The 23825-nt window shown below is 37.5% G+C and overlaps 1 protein-coding gene across 26 annotated transcripts in view; it reads left to right on the top strand.

The window, feature by feature from the left end:
* BNC2 (basonuclin 2) overlaps positions 1–23825 on the top strand; it is a 437823-nt gene that overhangs the window by 288572 nt on the left and 125426 nt on the right. For all 26 annotated transcript variants that reach the window (XM_019816007.3, XM_019816005.3, XM_019816000.3 and 23 more), the window contains one exon: positions 14918–15153. In XM_019816007.3, coding sequence (XP_019671566.1) covers positions 14918–15153 — 236 coding nt within the window. The remainder of the gene's footprint in view (positions 1–14917; positions 15154–23825) is intronic.

Here is a 23825-nt window from a genome sequence, read left to right as displayed (position 1 = left end):
ATTTTCTACTTGGAAACAGATCATAGAGAGAAAAATTAATGAAAGATTTCATTTGGAAGTTTTTGGGGTAACATTTATCCTATGTACATGTGACTGAATCATAATCTTTTCTCTCTTATAAAATCTTGCCACAATGTGAGGCATGGTGAGGCATGAAGACAGGCATTTGTCAGTTCAGCTGTGTTGTTTGGATATGTTTAAAACACCTATTATCAACACACTTTTAATTAAAAAAAGCTATTAAGAAGCCCTTTTACTAAGTGTGAACATCTGTACATGCAAGCTGTAAATTAGGAGATCACATATGTGTGCCTCAGTCAGAGACTAAATGAAGTTGGCAAGTGTTTTCTAGTACTGGTTTTTAAATACAGTAAAAAAATCTAAAGGAAAAGTTGCTACGTTTTAAAATTTGGATTTATTTTTATGATTGTGCCTTTTAGTACTAATTAATAGAACTTTTCTTCTATGTAGAAGTTAGGGCCATTGTTATTACCAAATTGGTAACCAGAATTCAAAGAGCTGATCAATGTCTCCCCTCTTTCTTTGTTCACATCTTTTCAAGAGACCTGACTTCTTTTCTGAGAGTTTAGGCTCATTAAATATTGGTGGTGATATAAAATAGTTTCATTTCGCCGATGGCTCAAACTCTGAAAGATATTTAGCTTGTTGATAGCTCCTACATGTCAAACAGCTGACCAGTAACTTTTGGCTGGGATGGCAACTTTAAGTTTCCTGGTCTGCTTAATCATACATTGATCATGTTAGTGGAAAAATCAGCAAGGATTGCTCTAGCCCTTAACATTTTCTGTTCATGCATTTAACGGTTAGTTTAGATTTTTCCTAAGACTGCCTTCTTAACCCCTTTTTTATGAACAAATCTTTATATAGGGTCTTTTATCCCTCCAGTCACAGATGCAAAGCAGCTTGAAACTTGATATATGCATTAAGCAAATCCAGCAATCCAGAAGAAAACACATAGGAGTGTCAAAAGTGTGTGTGATAGCCCAGAGTTTTAAGGGATTATGTTGGGGGAATAAAAAGAAAAAGATAAAGATTGATTATAGATTTGGAATGAGATTTCAGGCTGACTTACTGGGAGAGGGAAGGAAAAATACTTGTGACACAAAGGTGATGTTTATTAAAAAAAAAAAAGACTATAATCATTTCTTTCTTTCAGGTATTTCCTACCAGATGCTGGCTTTTTGTATTATTTTTCTCTCTCGGTTTTGAAATAGTTCTTCACTGTATGTGATAGAGTTTAAAGCATATGTTGTATAAAAAATAAATATGCCTTGCATTTATAATGTTTCCTTAATGAAATTCTTATATACATATATGCTACTTTAAGAAAATTAAGTATTTAAAGCTAATAAATTGGGAGTAGGGTAATTACTCTCTTGCAGAAGAGTACAGTTTTTGTATAATAAAACGACTTGATACCATGTTTTTCAAGTAATATATTTCAATAGTTACTTTTAAAACAAGATACGTTTTGTAGTCAGTGTACATTTCATTCATTTTTCTGTAAATTAAATAAAGCAAGGTTTGTGTAGTTTGCTTTCAGCTAGCCTTGTTGACCAGAGTTCGGATAGAACAGCAAGAGGAGAAACAATCCCCCAACCTGGTTGCAGCAAGTAGATTCAATTACCAAATCTCTTCCTAGTTTTACTGTCAAGTTTGTAGATTAAATTTTCTCTTTTCCCCTTAACCACTTGTAATGAAGTTGCTGTAAATGAGGAAAGACATGCCCCCAAAAGTGGGCCATGTAAGGAAGAAGGAGAAGAAATAAAACCAAGGAATTATTTAATCTACTAGCCAAGAGAGTGAGCTCCTGCATAACCAAGCGTTGACAGTCTACTTTTATGTGTGCCTCAGTCAGACTTTAATGATTTCCAAAGTCTGTTGTGAAGACTTTATTATGCATAAGGCCACAGGGGGGAAATGCCAATCAGTTTGAAATATTACTACATAATCTCAAGTGGAGCTCAAATTTTACCCTGGAATAATTGTAGGTGTTTGTGTGTGCATATCCACATATTCTGAAAGCTAAATGTCAACTAGGGATGATTAAAATCCATAGGATGGTGGGACCTCATTGGTACTACTCTTGTCCCCCTTTCCTTGCTACAGATTAGAATCACATTCGTAATGAACCAGAAGAGTGTTCATATACTTATCCCTCATGTAGGAAGGGACAAGAAAAAATCAAGAGCCATTGATAAGGCATTGATAAGCCATAAGGCATGATAAGGTATAGTAATGTAATTGGAGTTTATGGAGGCTCCGTAGGTTTTTGTTTTATTTTACTTAAAAACACTGACACACTGTTTGTTCAAGGAAAAAAATAAACCCTTCACACATAAGGGCTGACAGCTTTTATCACCAGGCTTGGGGATCAACTCTTTCAGCTATATATCATTCATTTTCTTCTTTTTTTTAAAAAAAATTCTCGAAGCAAGCCTTCTCCTCGGTATTAAGTATCCTAATTAATTCAACCTTGACAGTTACAGTTACAAAGTTGTGACTTAAATGGAACATGAGTTATTTTGTACTTAAATTTTCCCCAATTATATGGTTCTTTTCCCCAAAAGTAGTGAATAAAATTGCAGATCTAAATATTACTTCAAGTCATAAGGAATTCTTTTAATAACAGTCATTGTCTGCCTTCATGATCGATTCTCTGATTCACTAAAAAGTTTTTAATATGTCATCATTGCCATTTATTAATGTTTTCCCCCAAGTGCTATGGCTTTTATTAGGGTCTGGCTCACGATCTATGAGTAGGCTAAGCCTTTGCCTTGCGCCCTGATGCTCTCTCGCCTAGTTAGAGAGCTGAGTCTTATAATGGGAAAGGATTGATGTTATAATGATTCCAAAGGGTCCCTTTATGATGAAATTCTAAATACGCAAAATCCCATTAAACCTGTAGAAGTTCATGGGCTAGCTACATTGAAATGACATATCATTATATTGGGTATAGCGTGCATATTATAAAGTACGATATAATTGGAAATTATTGGTGATATTAGCAAGAATGAAGAGCCACCCACCCTCATAAATTCAGAGTATTTGGGTATTTGAAGTAGGAAAGGGAACAATATTCCCAGTGATCAAAACTTTAAAATCTGACCCCAGAAATTGCTCTTAGAAAATCCTGTCCCTAACAACTTTATTTCTGAACTCTTACAGTAATTGTGGAATGAATTCCATAAAACAATCCCTTAAAAAACACATGTTAAATGTTAATCTATTAGAAATTAAAATCATGCTCTTTGACCTGGAGCTCCTAAAAGCTGACCACTTGATGCTGTTATAATTTAGAATCCGAGGGGGAATTGAGGCAAGAGACATGGGGTTCTCGAAACAATTAGCTTTCCAATTTAAGGCTCACTTGGCCTTTCTCCCAAAATGAAAGAATGAGTTTCTTTACTTTTTCTTTCTTACTTGTAAAATTGCTTCAAATTAGTATTTAAATTTTTTAAAATATCCAGGGCAAGACTGGAAATTAGTGATATAAAAGATTTCCTTTTTGGCCGTTTTCATACAAATTTTTCATTGTTTTCCTCTGCAAAGTAGGTGGCTTTGAAAAGTTGCCTCACTTGGCTCACTCCTGATTGAATGGCTCTGAGCTTCACACTGCCATGTCTGAACAGCTGTTACATGGAGTCCACTGGACATCAGGGCCTGAAATATTCGAACATATTCCTGGGAAAACCACCTAACTCACTTGAATCTGGCTTTTAAAAGAAAGTTAGGTTTAAAAAAGTTGTGGAAAACTAAGAACTATAAACTATCACTGAGAGCCAGTTTTCTAGGATCAGTGAAAAGCACTTTTATACTCCTACATTAAGAAAAAAAACTATCTGAATATGTTCTTATTTCTGTGACCTTCACAGAAAATATTAGAAGTGAAGTCTGTAGAATTACAGGTTTACATTTATTTTAATTTATTTGAAGGTTTGGGGAGTAATTCCTGTTATTAAAAATTGAAATAAAAAATAGTTATTCACATTTCATTTGATAAATGCAAGTTCTTTTATAACCACTCTTCACCCACCCACCCCCAGCACTATTTTATACTTTTGAAAACAGAATTTTGTAAAGAACATTACTTTGTTCTTTAAGTTAGCAATATTGTTAAAAGTGTATATTCGTATTTATTACATATTTTGCATTATGTTTTATACTTAATTTGCATTTGCTTTATACATGTACATTAATGAACCATAAAAATTCTGGCTGTTTCCTTATGTTGATTCTGTTTTTAACAGAAATGAGTTTTCTTCATCCAGACTTATGTGTCATTTTGGGGTCTAATCCTGTCAAAGTGTTTATTAAAAGTTTGATATCCAGACTTCAATTTCTCCTTTGTTTTATAGCTAGAAAATTACTAGTTTAAGCTTCGGTTTTTGCCACTTTAAGGAAATCCGGGTAAATTACGTTCGCTCAGTTATCTAATTCACAGTTTAAGAAACTCTTGTATGAATTTTCTTTTTCTAACTAGTATCTATATTGTACAGTTAAGCCCTTTTCTTTTACCAGATAAAATTCCACATACTAAAAAGAGATTCATTTATCTACTGGCTTTTTTTCTATAGACCTTTTATAAAAGAAAAATAACCTTTTCTTTGTAGATGCTGTTCTTACAGTCTTAATGTGTGACTCTTCTCTGACCTCTGTCCAAAGTCTGGACCAGCTATATATACCTTTTCCTATAGCTATGAGGCCATAAATCTAGCACATTGATCACAGATCTAGTGATCTGTCCTATGATTTTCATAATGTCTGTACATTATGTTCTAGTCTACGCACCATGTCATCAAGCTTATTTTAACAATACTGGATTTCATCTTGCTGTTACCTAGAAATCCATTGGATGCCCCCAAATAATTCTCAAGTAGTAGGAAAGGGAATAGATTATGCAAGGCTTGGTCAGTTTCTGTTCAGCTAGCAGCCCCACCTCACTCCCTAAACTGCCACAATTACCTACCTCCACTGTTCTCTAGAGGAGTATAAAGATAAACGGAGAGGGACATGGGTGAAATTAAGAATTTGGTGGCACAGTAGAATCATGCATTTAGCTTTTCAGTGCAAATACACTAATGGTCTTTTTCTATATTATGTTCACTTAACTGTGTTTATCCATTCAACAATATGAGGGCTGGACACCCTTGAGTCGATTATGTGTCAGATATGGTTGCTGCTTAACATCAGGCTCTTGTGATAAAATGGGCACATAAGTGACCCAGTAAATGGGCACCATATGGTTGGGATGTACATGTTTGGCATACATCATTATTGAGACAGTTGGCTCTTAGATGAAGGGACTTCTCCAGAGCTCATGGAAAAAGAAAATGGAACTTGAAGCTAAAAGAAAAATTTAGTCAGAAAGGTAAATAAGAGGGAGGAAAGGCAGTTAAGGAACAGCATTGAAAACAAAAAAAAATTTTAATGTAGTTTAGCAGATGGAACCTTGCTTGTGTCTCCAGCCTCATCCTGTATTATTCTGCTACTCTTTCTCATGTGCTAGCAGAATTGGCTTTGCCTAGAAGAGCCAATTAATTTGTTACCCATTTAAATTATGTTCTCATGTTGCATACCCAGTTTGTAATTCTGTGCATTAATGAGTATGTTTAAGATGTCTGGTTTCCTCAGTAGCCTATTAACTTCAAGGTGGCTTGAATCATACCTGTTTTGTTCTCCACTAAATCTCTAAAACTTAGCATAGTGCCTAGAAATATTCATTGAGTGACCAAATACTAAAGTGCTAGGAATGTTTGAAAGGCAGTGTATAGCTCATTGTGGTTGGAACAGAGGCCTGTGTCAGTTACTAGGATGGATAGTAAATTGATCTGGCCAAGGTTTTCTGACCCAGGTTAAGGACTCTGTGTAAAGGGGGAGTAAGGTAGAAAAGAACGACTTGTGGGTTGTATTTAGGTTGTATTTAGGCCAGAGAGAACAGAGATAGACCAGACCATCAGGGGTTACTTGCAGTAATGGAGGTGTGAGAGTCTAAAAGTCTGTGCTAAAGTGGTAGAAGTTAGGCCAGAGAGGAGGAATTGATCCAGGAGAAACTGTGGTGAAAAAAGTTATGTGTACTAAGTAGCTTGAGATAATTTTGAATGTTTTTGCTATATATAATGTTCAGTTAGAAAAAAACCACCAGCAAGATAGAAATTTGTATCCGTGGTGTGGACCTCAACTATATGAAAAAAGTAGATGTAACTATATCAACATGTGGACATTAGCAGTTTTTGGATGATGGGATTATAGATGATTGTTTTATTGTTGTCTTTCATTTACAGCGTTTTTTCAATGAGTACTTTTGACATATCTAATCAGAAAATAACAACAGTAACACAAAGGTTTGTTTCAAGCCTAGTTTCCTTAGTTCTACTTTTCACAGCACTAAGGGTCAAGTACATGTTTACAGTTGAGGACATGGAGCTTGGGTAGGTTAGGATTCACATGCATAGAGTAAGAGTGGTTGGATTCCTAGAGGCAGCTCATCTTAGGCAGCTGCAGAGGCAGCACCTCTAGAATCCTGATGCTTCCCGGGCATCTCTATTGATTTCCCTTCTACACCCCAAACTAGAAAATCTTAGTCATCCTGTATCTGTGTCTCATCATCTCCGTAAGCATCTGTTTTCTTCCCCACACTTTTTAGCTTGGTCTTGGTTCTGTGTTCTTCCTTCCTTGCTTCCTTGAGTTAAGGTAGTGGTCTTCAAGCTTTTGGCTTGCTTGCCAGTAAAAAGAGTTTTGAAAATGAAGAGCCATCCTAACATTTTCATATACTAAGTAACTTGCCAAGGTCATACAGCAAATAGGTAACAGAGCTCAGATTTGAACCTTTGGAATCTGTCCTTAAGAAACTGTCCCTTATTGGGAGGACAACAATCTTTTTTTTTTTTTTTTTTTTTTAACACTGGGAATTTTAAATCATTGTTTTAAGTCATTATTATTTTTTTTATCTCCTTAACTCTTGTTTCCAGTTCACTGTCCCCAAATTACCTTACTATAAATGCAATCATATGTTCGCTGATAAGTCTTATATCATTCAACTTATACATGCCAGCCACAAGAATTAAGAAAACAATGTAAATAGAAATTTTATTGTTTAATTTGATCAAGATGATAAAATCCAAAACAATGTATATATTACACATTTTTATAATTTATTAAGCATAAAATGGATTTTTGTTAGAAATAAAATGGATAGGGCTATAATTTTTTTTCCCAGATTAATTCATATATCAGGAAATGAATAATACTTCGTGTAAGAAAGAGAAAAAGGTGCACTATCATTCCTCGTTCTGCAGATACTACTACTGAGATACTTGCTCACATTAATAGGTGGGATTAGCAACTTTATTCCATCATCATTCAGGTCTTAGAAGTCATTTCAAATTACATGCCCAAAACTACACAATGATCAATTAGTTCTGTTAAAAGGAAAGAAATGAAAATCACATACCTTATTACCTAAATGTTGTCATAGTTATTCACCAATTCAGTTTCTGGAAATTTTAAACCTATTAATGCCTATTTATAAAGTTAGCTATTAGTCTTTCATTTAGAGGCATATTATTTATTCTAGTATACACAGAAAAGATTGAGGAAATAAAAATACTGTATTAGTTCAAATAGTTTCTGCAATATGCTTTTTTTTTTTTTTTTGAAAAGAGATACTTCTGTCATTGCAGATTTAGTTATCTTGACTGAAAATTTTCACCAGTGCTCATGGTCAAATCATGCTGCCAAATCTAATTTTCATTAGAAAAAATTGAACTCACATTTCAATTCAAATAAAGTGAATATATTAATTAATATGCATTTTGAGAAAATTATTAAAAAATCAATATGTTGTAGACTGGATTTCATAGAGTAGATTACTAAAACAGTCTAGAATAAAATGTGGAGCTAATAAAATTATTCACTTTACAATAGAAATGCTATTTCTTATTAATTAGTTATGATGTAATATAATATAAACCTAAGGTTTTTTATGAAGTGAAAAATATATTAGAAGTCATGAATAAAAAGTCATGGTCTTACTTTGATAATGGGGTTCCATGTGTGTATCACAATATAGTGTTGGATTCTAAGAACAAATTAGGTTAAGAGTCACGTATTATAAAAAAAATTTATTGATTTGCCTAGATCTCATGGCCAAACTTTTTGTGTATTTATGAAAGAAGTTACGTACTGCTAAAAAGTAAGTGCTTTAGCATTTAGATCATAATTTATGTTAATTTTACTTTTATTAATAGGATGTGCAAAATATTCAAAATTTTATAAAAAAATAAGATGAAAATGATGAATAACCATAACTGAAATATTTTGATATTATTTGATTAAATAATACCTTATTAAGTGATCAGCATAGTTTCTGAAAGAAATCATGCAAAATTTCAAATCTCACGTTTTATCTAGTGTGTCTTACAAATTTTGTAGGTCTAGGAAATATTCAAACTGAATTTACTGAATTTACAAGTATTCATATACTCAGAGCCTTTTCTTCCAGGTGATGATTGCTACTTTTAGGGATGAGTGTCAGGATTAATTGAAAAGAATGGTTTAACTTTTAATATGTTGGGAGGCAAAAGCCGTTTTCAGTATTGGACACTTTGGCTTTGCTCTTACAGGATATTTTCTAAAGAGTGATTCGTTATTCAAATAGGTAGGAATGCTAGAGGTAAGTGCATTACTCCTGTCCCATTTTACATTCTATCTGAACTCTGAATATTCCAACATAGACCCACGTATCAAGTTCTAGCTACCCTTTACCCATATAGGTATAATCAGGAGAAGAGCACCCCTTCCAGGTTCTTGGTGCTTTTATTAATCATTAAAGGAGGCTTTCACAAAGCCTTATTTATTTCAGCACCCAGGAGAGTTTTCCACACTGAGTCAGCACGGCCGTATAAGGCCAGTCAGAGGATACACCATTATTTTGTAAAGAAGGAAGGGTACGGTTTTTTAAAGGAGAAATGTGAATGGCTAATCTGTATGTGCATACAGGCCTGTTCTCAGGTGGATCAATTTTAGGAAAGACTAAATAGAGGATTACAGGGTCTGGAAATTGAGTCCCCATGTCTGCATATTTCTCAGAAGGCCTTAACCTCACGTGTAGGCCCATCATAGTTTGAAGTCCACCAAGTTAAGGCATCTCCCAGTGGAGTATTGCAAACATGTTCTACTCTATACACTTGACTGTAGCCCATCCCTTCACCCAACTCTGTCTGTGATTTTTGGTGTGGCATGTGTAATGGTATATGTCAGAGTCATCCGTTTTCAAACTAACCCTGACCATCTCTCTCTCTGGCTCTGTGGCTGAGGTTTGCTCAGCACCTTCGTCAGTGGCTGTTTAGTTACTGCTGACCATGCGCCATATCCCTCAAGCTGACAACTATTGTTTTAGTTAAACTTCTAGGCCCTTGTCAAAATTTTGTATCTAAAATTATAAATCATTCTAATGTTATAAAATATTTAGTAATTTTTATGTCCTGTTAACAAGAAATAAAATTATATCATACACTTTCCATAGCTTTGGCCTCTAGTACGAAGGCTCCATAGATTGCCCATCTGATTCTTTTGTACTTATCTCTAACTATTTTGCCTCAAGTATTACACATTCTTGGGGTAGTCTATTCTCTGACACATATCAGTGGTTCTCAAAGTGTGGTCCCTGGCCAGCAACATCAGCCTCCTGTAGAGACTTATTAGAAATGCAAATCCTTGGTCCCCATCGCAGACCCAATCAGAAACTCTGGAGGCAGTGGTCCAGCAATCTGTGTTGTCATAAGCCCTTGAGGTGATTTCTGATGCACATAATGTTTGAGCAACCTAGATTGCTCTCCTCCTCTCTCACTTGCTGAATTCTTAGTTGTCATATAAGACAATGCCTTCCTGGCAGAGTTGCCCTCTCTTCTGTATCCTACAGTACTTTATCAAATCTCTTTTCTGGCATTTATACTGATTGCATCTGTCTACTTTTGAAGGTGGAGGCCACAACATAAATTACTTTTGCATCTGCATGCAGCACCTACCTTGGTGATAAGTTATTAAGTGCTGGTGAATAAATGAATGTATGCATGAATGAAGGAGAAGAGCAATATAGGAGGAGTGGTGATCAATAAGGTCAGCTGCTGTGAAGAGATCATGGAGAATAATGAAGGAAAAAAGCTATTGGATTTCATAGTAAGGCAGGTGTTGGTGACCTTTGAAATGCTTGCTTCAGCAGAGTGATGGGCAAGAAGCCCAGATTGCTGCGAGTTAGGGACTTCCAACATGATGAAGATTTGCAAGTTTCCAGACTTATTGACTGTTTATCTGAACATGTGGTGGAAACAGAATTTTCTTGGGAGAAATAACTACGTGACCTTAGTTCAGTTACTTAACCTCATTGAGCCTGTGATCTCTGAATAGCCAATAATAGTAATACTGTGTGATTTTTTATTTTTTAAAGGATTAAAGTAGATCATTGTAACCCCCTAGAATGCCTGACATTTACTTAGTACTTACATGGTCATTTCCCTTAGCCCCCCACCCCCACATACAATTTATTTAATAATGCTGATGGTGTCCATTACCCTTTGTAAATTTGTATAAGATATGAAATTGTTAAGGATACCTTTATTCCAGTCATTGGAGAAATTGTGAATTACAATTGGAATTGTGAATTGGAGAAATTTGGGCTGGAACTAGTTGAACCATTGATAGCTGCTTTGAAATTACATGGTATCCAGCTGGAAAAGTACCCCCAAAAGTGGAATATTTTTTGATACAAATTATGGAATCCTACTTCAAGCAGACATATAAGGGGAGTGTGTGGAGAGAGGTGGTTTTTTTTTTTTTTGTTTTGTTTTGTTTTTTTTTTTTTTTTTTTTTTGTTTTTTTTTTTTTGGCTCATGTGGCAGAAAACTTCAGGGGATAGTGCCAGCCTCAACACTGCCATATCCGTATCTTCTATATCAAACAGTATTATCAGTGGTTGTCTTTCTCAGACCATCTTGCAGACTGTCTTCTATATGATTCTCATTCTCAACCATATGTATTAGCTACAAATATCTAGGAAAGGGAAGACTTACCAGGAGTTCAAAGTAAAATCCTACATTCAATCTCACCTTTCAGACTTAGGTCACTTGCCCATTCTTAAACCAGTTGCTGTGGCCAGGGGCCTGGGATGTCCTGGCTTTCCTGGCCTGGCTTAAGGAACATTCTAGTCGATGGAATAATTGGTACTGAGTGTAGGAGAAGAGTGGCTCCCCAAAGGGAAATCCAGTTTCTGGTACCAGAGTGAAAGGGAGTAGATGCAAAGCTGACAAAGCATTTGATAACATCTTATTGTATAGAAAAGTGCTTTTTTAAAAACTGTGCTTCCAGGAACCCTAGGGGTTCCACTGAAATGCTTAAACAAGTTGAAGGGAAGAAGAGAGGAACAAATGATTGGAAGCTCTCTAATCCACATGCACTCCAGCTTCACCAAGGGTAGCTTTCGTTTTATATATCTTTATATCCAGTTTTTGTTAAGATTTCATTTCAGGGGTTCCTGGGTGGCTCAACCAGTTAAGCATCTGACTTTGGCTCAGGTCATGATCTCGTGGTTTGTGGGTTTGAGCCCCGTGTCAGGCTCTGTGCTGACGGCTCTGAGCTTGGAGCCTACTTCAGATTCTGTCTACCACCTCCTCCCCGCCCCCCGCCTCTCTCTCTCTCCCCTTCTCTCTCTGCCCCTCCCCGCATTCACTGCCTCTATCTCTGTCTCTCAAAAATAAATAAATATGAAAAAAAAAGATTTCATTTGAAATGGAATTTGGGGAATACCATTGGTACAGGATAATTTAAGATGGTTAGACGCTTCAAGTATAAAGGTAGGTGACTTTTTTCACTTATTCTCATGAATAGGTTCTTGCCTTACCTCCCATTTATCCCCATTGGCCCACCTCATGTTCCTAAACCCACCAAGACTCAGACTTGAGTTCTCCACAGTCAGATTCAGGAAGATCATGACATTGGGCAGACATCCAGTTCTTAGTTTATTATTATTATGACACTTAAAAAATTGTCACTTACCCATTGCCCACCTGGGAGACATCCCCAAAAGTGGTTGACAACTTGGTGACTCGGTATGATCCAAAAGCAGAAAATTTTGATACATTCAAGAAATTTGACAGATAATAAATAATCTTTGATGATCTGTTTAAGCTGAGGTTTGTAGTTGACATCTGAAAGCTGGGTAGTTTAATATTTTTCAAGCCTTCATCTGTGGCTCATCTCCTAGGTAATTTCTGCTTAAATCACACTCTCAGGTTTTTCCTCTTATCTACTGTTGACTTACTTTAAATACCTGGCCCACCCTTTCATGCTCCATATGTTTGTGTAAATAAAGTTTTATTAGAACACCGCACGCCATTAATTTAAGGCTTGTCTGCTCTTCCTCTTTAACAGCAGAGGTGAGTACTTGTGAAACAGAACATATGACCCACAAACCTAAAATATTTACTGTCTGGACTTTTACAGAAAATGTTGACCACATATTTATGTGGCTTATAGTAGTATTCTTACTTTTTGACATATGGCGTATTTATGAAGAAGAATCAGGTAATGTCCTTATCATATTATTCTCACTTTCTGATGTTCTCAAAAGCATTTTTAGGGAAATGTTTTTGCCTTATGTTTCCAGTTGTGCTCTTTCAGTTCTTTGAACAACTTCTCAACAGTTTAGTCCTTTTCAGCTTCTTAAACTGCCAGCCCTTTTTTGAAGAGTAGGAGGGAGAGAGTGACAACTTTCCACCCAGCCCTTGCACACATAGTACACACACCTGCATGTACTTAATGCATGGCTATAGGTACCAAACATAGGTACAAAAATCGAGATTTAGTGTCATCTCACTTTCCCTCTACTGAGCCCGCTTGGTTTCATATTTGTGGTCATAGCAGTGTATTTGGTGAAGAAGTGTTTGATGCAGGCCAGGAGGGTTGATGAAGGGAAATGGGGAGAGGAGCAGATTTTCCCTGACCTGGCCACTGGATTCTTTAAGCAGAGCAGCTTACTCATCAGAAGGCTGAGTAGAAAAGCTGTATTTGAAGAAGAACAGGGATAATAATACCTCATTCCTGCATTTTTGCAGTCTAAATGCCCTGTGGAGTGAGAGAAGACTTCAATCCCTAGGCTTGTGAATCCCTTATCTTTCCCAAACGTTAAATTAATTTTTAAAGCTATTTATTCAAAGTTGACTTAACCACTAGAATAGGAAAGATCAGACAAATCAGCTTCAAGAAATGAAGTATGAGGAAACCCGAACTCTTTGACAAAGTATTCCTGGGAGTAAATGTGTTGAATGAAGCCAGCGGGTAAATGATAAGGGCCTTTACACTGTGGATGTAAGAAAGCAATTTATCAAGAGTACATGAACTCTCTGGTGACCATAAGTCAGGAGGAAACGAGAGTGGAGGAGGAACCCTGGAAAAAATACATTTGAAATACTTAAAAAAAAAATGTGTGTGTGTGCATGTACTTTTAAATACCTGCATTAATATGCAGAAATACTGGCATATTAAAACAGGAGTAGCTCAGTGTGCACATATACAGTTACCTATACTGTGAGGAGGTCAGGTGGTGGGAAGAGTGGTAGAGAAAGGCCAGGCATTGGTTTAGAACTTGGAGAAACCTTGGGCACTCTCAGGTGTAGTTATGATTTGAGCCTGGTTGTTGTCTGGTATCCATCTCCCTGACTTACAAGTTTAGATGATCATCTTTCAGGCTCACATGTTTATCTTTTCTAATCTCTGGAAGGTCATATGTGTATAATTCTGACAGTTGATCTAAGGCTTTTGTGTTCTCTTAACCAGTTCAAAGCACCTCTCCTTCATTATCTCAATCTTTGCAGTGTCTCTTTGAGCCTTGTAGATGAGACAATGTTATCTTAATTGTTCACATTAGAGAAACTGAGGAAAATGTAATTACATTATCTGCAGTAGCGTTCCCAGGAACTCAGATAAGGATGGGGACTGGAAGTTATGACCTTATCTTGGCTTTTAGATCTAGATGTAACTTCCTACATATGAAGAGAAAAAGGCCTCAAGTGTTTACTGCAAGAATGGTCATCCTGTTTTCTGTACTGACATAACGCTCCTGAAATACACAGAAATTCTTCAACTTCGATTTTTCTCATTTCCCACCCCTCCCCTTTTTCATCTGATTCTAAACCCTTATCATAACTGTTAATAAAAAGGGACTAAGTTACAATTTGTATTTTTTTTGTGTGAACATGCCAGGGAACATTAAACTGTCTAACAGGTGAATAGCAAGAGGGAGAGTTGAAAGGACTACTTCTTGGGATAATCCTTGCACGCTAATTTCGTTTGAGTTAAATTACTAGCCCTCTACACAGATGTCACACTTTCCGTATTCCCTCAAATTAGGCCTTTTACCCCTGTAGTCTAAAGAACGTGTTCCTCTTCCTCTTTAAACCGTTCAGGTATTTCTGATCTTATTCAGAAAACTGGTATCCGTTAAGCCTGCTCTTATGGCAGGAGTTGGGAATTGTTTGTTGGTCTGTCTTTGGTGAGGGGTGGAGGACACCATGGTAACTTGGGCTGAGCCATAGTTCAATTACCAAATTAATTAGGTTTTTAGAGCCAGCCACCGTCATTTAGAAACATTCTCAGTGGCTCTCTTTCTAAAAGTCAAATGTGTTTCGCATTTGCTGTCGTCTGCAATTTATAAACCATCAAAAAAAGAAAAAAAAGCAAAATAGGAAGGGGGTGGGGAGAGAACTATTTACATTGCAAAATTTTGCTTCAACATCTGTGGTTATGATCCATCTGTAGAAATGGAGCCCTGATAACTTCCAGTGACTTGTTTCTACTTTGTCTTTGTCCTTTCCCTTTCCGGAACTTTGGTGGGACACCACAGCCTTGGATAAGCTCAGCACGCAGCACCTATACCACCCCACCCAGGTGGAGATTGTGCAGTCCAACGTGGTGTTCGACATCAGCAGCCTGATGCTCTACGGGACACAAGCGGTGCCTGTGCGGCTAAAGATCCTTCTAGACCGTCTCTTCAGTGTCCTGAAGCAGGAGGAGGTGTTGCACATCTTGCACGGCCTGGGCTGGACTCTGCGGGACTACGTCCGGGGGTACATCCTTCAGGTAGGGGGAGGACGATGAAGCTCGTGTCTGGGCAGCTCTAGGAGGGCTTGAGGGAGAACCCTTGCAAACCTGGTCTCTTTCCTGCCCCTTGCAGGCCTGGGCATGCGCACCCTCTTCTGATGAAACTGGTCCTTTTGGCAGGCTTGTCAGGGAACCGGAGGGAAGGCAGTGTGTCCCAGCACGCTGGCATGGGGCCTCAGTGGCGGATTTAAAAAGGAAAAAATGGCCTGTTGCCTAGTGTTGCTTTGTTTGCATCTTTTTAAATGCAGTGCTCTCTCCCTACAACATGAGCTTCCTGCTTCTCCAACAAGTCTGACTGTAGCCCTCCTAAAAGGAAGGGCTCTTTGAGGTGGGTGATGGGTATATGAAAATCTGAGATTACATTTCATCTGGGTTTATAGAGCTTTAGCTGGCACCGAATTGGTGCATTTGGTGATTTTTGGGGGGTTGTCTGTGTACCCTATTTGTTGCTTCTTCATCCGAGTCAAAAGAACTGTAACCTCTGTAAACTCCCTGCTTTTATAACTAGAAAACCCTCACATTCCAAAACACACAGACATTGTTATAGATGTGGCTTTCACAACACCTGTTCTTCTAGCTTGAGCTCCTTCTTTGTGTCAGTGGCACTTCCAATCTGGTAAGGGTCTTCTTAGACTTTTCCTAGAGGCCTGCAGCCTCCACTTCCCACCCCCGCCCCCAACCTCCCTGCATTTTTTCATCATTTTTTGCAGTATGAGTCGTTTTGCATTGTGTACTTTGCCTCTGAAATGTTTTTATGGCCATCTGTCTTCCTACGACCCTTGAAGGGTAAATGTTGAAAACAGCATGTTGGGAGACCCCAGGATCCAAAAAGACTACACTGGACGATGAAGAAGTACTCCCTCCTGCCAAAGGAGATCACAGTTGGAGAAGGTAGAATCTGAAGTGATTTTTGAAATTTCTTATGGGGATAATATCAGGAGAATTGACCCCTTCAAAAAAAAATTGTTTTTGGCTCTGCCAGGCTCGTTTATTCCCTGAATTGCCCTGTGCTGTGTGCAAGCCCTTGGCTGCCAGCTTGGTATGTGATAAGTGGGGAGCCTCACATCTCCCCCTTGCTTTAACCTGGCATAAAAACACACACATTCCTGTCGTTCTCCTATGTGGTACCTCCAGGTGTTAGCAAGGGCAGGAGAGCAGAGAGGTATGATGGCAGGAAGTAGAGAGAGACAGAAGGTGGAATACCTGTCGGCTCCCGTGACTGCTTTGGTTAGCACTGAATCATTACTTAGTTTAGTGAGATGTCAACTTGGAAGGCACAGAGAATTTGGCCCTCAGAAGACAAGATGATGATGATAATAGGAATAATTATATATTACGTTTTCAGTTTATAAAAGACCTTCACAAACATTATCTCATTTGCCTCAGGATGGGGCCATTTCAGTGGGGTGAGTGGAAAGTTAAGTGCTGGGTGGTCAGGGGACATGAGGGGGCATGAGGTCCAGGAGGAAGGGGCCAGGAAAAATAAAGCACGGAACCAGTTTCACAATCCCTGCTTATCCTGGCCTGGAGATACATATGGTACCACATCTTTCTACAGTCATTTCTATAGCATGATTATTAATATCCATTTGGGATAGCTCTTACTCTACAGAAAGGAACAAAACTCTTGCACATTTTTGAACAGAAGTGTTAGCTTGGCTAAGCACTCTTTATTCAAAACCTGAGGTAGTATGCCCCAATCTAGTACCATCTTTACTGTAATACCATCAACGCTGTATTTCAGTTCTATGTGTATAGTTTTACCTAAGACATTTGGAGCACAGTATCTTCCTGTCCAGACAGATATGTGAATGACTGATTATTTGCCCTCTTAACCCAGTTCACTATAGCATTTTGATGACAATAAATATAGAACCTGCTGGATGTTCTGTGATATGGTCCTAATGTTTTGCCTTGACCAGTACCTATTCTTTGTTTTCCTGGAAATTAGTATTTAGGTGTTAATTTTTCTCCATTTTAGCATATCTCTAAGGCACACATTGAAAATGTGCTTTGAAATATACTTCATGTTTCTTTTTGTATGGGGGCCCAGGTTTTAACAATACAAAATTACAAGAGAAAGTAAGTATGAGAGGAAAATTCGGCGAAACTGTGTACTGAAATTTATAAAGTCTCTTATTTGGGAGTGAAATGTTACACTTAAAGAATTCTGTCAAAAATAAAAAAGAATTCTGTGATTTATTATGATACTTAAGTTATAATTAATTTTTATTAATTTAATACAGATTTTGACAAAATCTTAAACTTAATATAGTCTGTTTCTCCTTTCAGAGCCTAGAATTGACATTTTGAGAAAATCATAGATGATTTTTCCACTAGAAGAACACTAGGTTTAGTTTCTATCTTGCTTTATTGATAGGATTGATATAATATAGATTTTATTTATTTATTTATTTATTTTTAAAATTTTTTTTCAATGTTTATTTATTTTTGGGACAGAGAGAGACAGAGCATGAACGGGTGAGGGGCAGAGAGAGAGGGAGACACAGAATCGGAAACAGGCTCCAGGCTCTGAGCCATCAGCCCAGAGCCCGACGCGGGGCTCGAACTCACGGACCGCGAGATGGTGACCTGGCCGAAGTCGGACGCTTAACCGACTGCGCCACCCAGGCGCCCCAATATAGATTTTATTTAAATGATGCTTTTTGTTACTCAGTTTTTATCATCTGCTTCTTATGAAAACAGTTCTTGGTTTAGGGAAAAATCAAAAGGTTGAAGGATCCAAAACTATGTAGTGAGAAATGCTCATTTTTGCTTGAAAAAACACTAAAAAAAACCCCAAGAGTTAGGCTTATAGAAATAAACTGTTTTCCTCTACAGCAATGTGATTTGGTTATTGGCCAATATTTTAAAAATTATAGGTAGTAATGATCAGGTATACACAAATGACTTTGAATATAATTATATGTAACATTTTTATGCAAGTAGACTGTAAAATGTGTGTCCAAAGTTTGTGGAATCTTATAATGCACTGTTAGTGTACAAGTCATTTTATCTGGCTAAAACTCAATTGTCTTGTAGCCCTCAAGGCATCAATTTTAGCATTATTGCTCTCAACAACAGTATATTGAATATTATGTCAGTTAAAGGAGAATAATTATCAAGGCAAGTTAGGGTGGCTGTTAGTCTTACCACATATTGACTTGGTTAGCAGTTGGGTATAGATTGTGTTACTGGGGAAATGAAGATGTACAGTAAGTTGAACTGGTGAAGCCAGGATATTAATTTAACTCTCCCTGGGCCTAAACCTACATCCCTTATGTATATACAGCTACTGCTGGTTTCAGAGATAGTTTTGAATGTGGAAGAATAGCAGGTGTCTGATCTGATTTTGAATTTTTGGATGTGGGGGAAAAGAGGAATAGACTGTTCAAAACTATCATTTACAAGTGTATATGAAGAGATTATTAAAAGAAAAAGGGAGATGATAGTGATGCCACAGATTCACTTAGAAGACTAGCAATATCTTTCAAGAATCCTGTCCTGTTTTGATAAAAACTACTTTTAACTTATATAATTATCCATGTAATTCATAAGCGAGACAGCAAGGTGCGATATGTATAGCATAACTTGGACCACAATGACTTAAGAATCCAGGTAAACCTTAAAGGCAGAAAACCTCAGACTCTCCTATGTAGCAATTAGAGTGTTCATTCATAAAGTACAGAAAAAGTGAGGTAGATTTTATGCATTTTTCCACAAAATAGCAGAAAAAGGAAATAGGCAATTAGATGATAAAATCTAAATATGAAGGACCATAAGATGTTTTTTCTGCTGCCAAAGAATAATTCTTTTTTCAAGTCTATATCTCATGGCACATATATTGACAGTAAATAAAAGCAGTGTCCTGCTCTTTCCCCATTTTCCCTGTCTTTGACCTAGGATACAAAGAATATACGTGATCATCATCGTTGAATTTAATCATTTAAAAATCAGGTGTTCACCCAGTCATTTTTCCGTTTGAACTTGTAACTGACTTGCAGCCCATCTGTGGAAATCTCTTGCTTTGCAAATGAGTCCTGCCAGAATTCAGAGAACCATATCAGACACTTCGAATAATTAGCTAAGGTGTCAGCAGCCTTGTGAGAGGGCGAGTAGTGATGCACATTTCAAATCACCTGTGTCTTGAAACAATCAGAACTAATAGAACCATCAATACTTTAGGAGAATATTTCCCAGAGTATTCTGGGGGCACTAGTCTTCCAGAGGTCTAACTTTAGATTTGGCAGCAACTATACTCAGGATCTTTCTGATAGAGCCTCAGGGTACACCTTAGCATAATAGAGGCTGTGAGAAGTTCTGGAATAAGTGGCTTTGAGAGTAGGTAAGTAGATTTCCACCAACCTTCTTCACTTCCGAGCCTTTTCCAATCAAGCTTATTAGAACTCTTCCTCAATTTGAGGCATTCACGTATAAGGATTCTTCTGCCTGGACTCCCCTACTCCTCTCTCTACATGGGCAATTACTTGTTCTTTAGGTGTCAGCCAAAGTCCTACTTTTTCACAGAGGCCTTTTCCATCCAGGTTAAGCAGTGTAAGTCTTTTCTCGTGTGGCTCTACCTCAGGACTGTTTCCCTCAAGCTCCAGTCCAATTTAAAATCAATCAATTAAGTCAACTGTTAAAATGGTTTTTTTCTTGACTTCCTCTCTAGGGAATGCCACAGAGGCAGGGCACTCAATAAATATTTGTTAAATGAATGGGTAAAAAAAATCTGCTTAACTTGGTATAGCTTGATGTTTCACCACGGAACTCATGGAATATGCAGTAACTTCATTTGGTCCAAGGGTCTTTAGCCTTTCCTCAGGTTTCCCAGGTACCAAATGCTGTAACAACAGATGCGCTCCTGAGGGTGGATGGGAAGAGAAACAAAGGCTCCCACACCTTCTAGCTAGTGGTCGGTGTAGAATTAAGTGTTTTGTGGTATCCATGTGTTAGAAAACATCAATACTCAGCAAACACTTGTATTTAAACAGCCCTTTGCAGAGCAAGTTCACATACGTTAGCTCTTTGAATCCTCTTCTACCATTCTCTTGTAGATATTGCCAGTGAATTAACATTTGGAGTAGATGAAATTCATAGGGATTGACTGACTTTTCCATGATCACAGAAGCTGTTAACTGGCACGGTTAATGCACTCCAAGCTTCCAAGGATAAGAACCACTTATCTCTTATTTATCACTGTAACCCAGCTCCAAGCACCCAGGCTGGCACATAATCTTCCAAAATATCAGAGGGAGAAAATTTTGAAATCTGATTTGAACTCAGGTCTCTGATTCTATGTGGAGTTACTTGTTTTTGTTGTTGTTGTTTTAAGACTATCAAGCTGTCTTTCCAGAATGTAATATGTGAGAGCCTTGTAGCATCAGAGTAGCATGGATTAGGGAACTGAGAAGGCCTGAGAATCTTGAACTAAGAGGTAGTTAAGATGACTCTTGCATTCAGTGACAGATATTATCCACCTGACCTTAGTGAAATTGGTTCCTCTTTTGTGTTCTTTTTCTTGGGCATTTCTTAATATTCCACCTGCTTTTAGGTTACTTTCCCCAGTTTTTTTTTTTCCCATGACCCCAGCTTTTCTCTAAATCTGATATTTATCATTAATGCTTTATTGTAAATTCTGCTCTTTGACTTATCTTTCCAGGAGTACATGCCTTTTGAAAGTATTAAAAAACCTAATCAATAAGATTTCAACTATATCATGTGCATGGGGTAGAGCAGACAAGAAATAGCTCTTTTCTGGGTCCATAAAAGGATATCAAGTTGAATGGCAAAAGGGGACACTGGGCATTGAGTAAGAAGATTGGGCTAAAGTCCCATATATGTATGTGAGTGTGGAAAATTTGCCATTCTCAGCCATAGTTTCTTCATCTTTAAAACTGAGATAACCCCTTACACCCTCTTGCTCTTGAATGGCAAAAGGTGAAATGATGTAGATGAAAACATGTTGTAAAGGCCTACTCAAGTTGGTGTTTTTCACTTCTATGTATGTATAAACCTAATTCTGATCAGTAACAACAGGGAAATATCAGGTGTCAAACCTGTTTCCCTGCAGATATCGAATGCTTAGGAAAAGATAAATACATTTAAGGCTTTCGTTAATAGGATAAATGCTAGTTGTTTTAATAAATAAACCCTGAAATACTAGTGGCCTTAACAACGGGAGTTTGTTTCTCTCTCTCAGCAAGACCAGTCAGCATTCCTGGTTGGTGAATGTTTTCCTCCCAGAGGTGATTTGATTTCCCCAAACTTAGGGCCTCTGCCATTTTATGCCTCTGCTGTTCTCTGGGGCCTCAGACTCCTCATCCAGGTGGAGGTTCTGTGTGGGAGGTTTTCATGGACCAGGTTTGAAAGCAGAGTGGGCCACTTCTTCCACATGTCACTCATTGGAGCTTACATCTAACTGGGGCCAAGTGCCTGAGGGAGTTAGGACACATAGTCTCAGACTGAGTAGCCACTTCCCAGCTGTATGTTTGCACCACGGAGGATGAGCACAAATCAGTGCCCCACTCAGGTGTGGTAGAATAGCCATAATTCTACCTTCTTTTTATACATTGGACAAGGCAAAGCTTAGGACAGCAGACTAGTGTATTAAAGCGGGTTCATGGGTTTGAATTCTAGCTCCATTTCTTACTCAATGTGTGAAAACAGGCCTGTATCTTTATCTGCCTAAGCCTTGTTTCTCTCACCTAGAAAGCAGGGATACTGTTAGTACCTCGTGGGTTTATTGTGATGATAAAATAAGATGATGCATATAAAGCATTTAGTAGTGCCACTTGCTAAGTATCCAGTAAATGTTAACGATTAGCATAATGATAAAAAAAGATGATGATATAGACTTTTGCCAACGTGGCCATTTTAGACCTTTATGCATAAAGCAGCCTTAAATCCTGGATTTTTTTTTTTTAATTTCATTGTATCTCTTAGAACAGAATGCCTTCCCAGATAGTCAGGCAAAAGAGTAGCTACTATTCAGTTGTAAATAAGACATACACACATACGTACCTACACACACAAACCTGCATATAGGTACATATGTAATACTTGATTACAAATAAGAGCAGGAAGTATAGTGACAAAGACTTTGGAGTGGGGCAGACTTGGGTATGAATCTTGGATTCAACTTTTGATGGCTTTGTTACCTAAGGTAGGTCATTTAATGTATTCGAACTTAAGTTTCTTCATTTATAAAGGTTAAATGAAATGATGTTTAAAAAGTACTTAGTGCAGTAACTAGCCCACAACACTCTAATTAATATTAACTGGTACTACATTTTGAATGTGTGAATATGTATTTGTGCTTTTTCTTCTTTTAAGTTTTCAAGTACTGACTTATTCCATTAATGACTATCATTTTATTATCCTTGCATTTCTCTTATTTTATCAGCTCTTCCAATATGCTTCTAAGCACCAGGCACAGAATGAATGACTACTTAATGAATTTATTAAAATGATTAGAGTATCTGGGCTTTCACCCCACTACATAAAGCAAAACTTACTCAAAATAGACACCCTTTCTTATGGATATTACCTGACCTCACAGACTTTTAAGAACTTTCTGGAGCAGAAAGAAGAATGGATCTAGGTTTAAATTCATTTAGGTAGTAAACGAATAGCAATAGACTCGATAGCAAGAGTCAAATAGCAAATTTTACTGATTAATTACATTTGCTGAGTACACAAGAGATCTCTCAGGAAGCTTTCACTCTAAAGGACAAAGCAGCCGTAAACAAATCATGCAGGTTGCATGATCAGAATTGTAAGAATATACAGATTACCCATAGTAGTGACCCAGAGGAAGGATTATTTGACTCCCAACTGAAGACTGGTTTATCACCACCATAATGTAAGGTGTCCTTGCATTATGTCAATAATATGTGAATCTTTTTCAAAAGAGAAAGATTACAGGTGTGAATGATCAAGATCCCCCTGTCTTTGGCAGGGATATACAAAAGGTAGATGGTTCAGGGCAATGTTCTATATTTATAGTGTCTGTTTTCTAGAGTGCTTGGACTACTCTACAGTTGTGATCCCAGCAATTCTCTTAGCCTCCCTATTAGAGAGATAGTTTCAGAGACAGTTATCCCTGGTTTTAAAGTTATCGTGGCTGAAGGCCTCATGCAGGGTCAAAGCTGGAAGTGGAATACAGGGATTTTGAATCCTTTGCCAAAGCTCTAACTATTTGAACAGCAATGAAAATAAACACCTTATATCCAAGGACGTAGCTTGATGTTTTGTGCTCAGAGTTAAAATAAAAATATTCCTCCCTTTACCCTTGCAAAGTAGAAATAGATACCTCACCAAACTCTAGGATGGAATGCAGTGACGGGTAGAATAGAATTTGTGTCTGTGGGATATGGAGAGAGGGTTTTTGTGTTCCCCAGGAGGAATAAAAAATGAGCCCACAGCTCTCTGGCCATTCACCATTTGATAAGAACCAGTTCAGATTTACTTGAAATGGATATTCTCTCTGATGGCACTGATTAAACCATATGGTCTCCAGAGCAACACTTTGACATGCTCCTTGTTGAATTTGAAGTGGAAGGCTCCTGAGCTTTGGGTTTAGACCTCAATTCTACCATCAATTAACTCTCTAGCTTTGCAAAAAATACATAATTTCCATAAGCCTCATT

The sequence above is a fragment of the Felis catus genome, chromosome D4 (assembly GCF_018350175.1).
Source record: "Felis catus isolate Fca126 chromosome D4, F.catus_Fca126_mat1.0, whole genome shotgun sequence".
Lineage (NCBI taxonomy): Eukaryota > Metazoa > Chordata > Mammalia > Carnivora > Felidae > Felis > Felis catus.
This window is presented reverse-complemented; position numbering and strand designations above follow the sequence as displayed.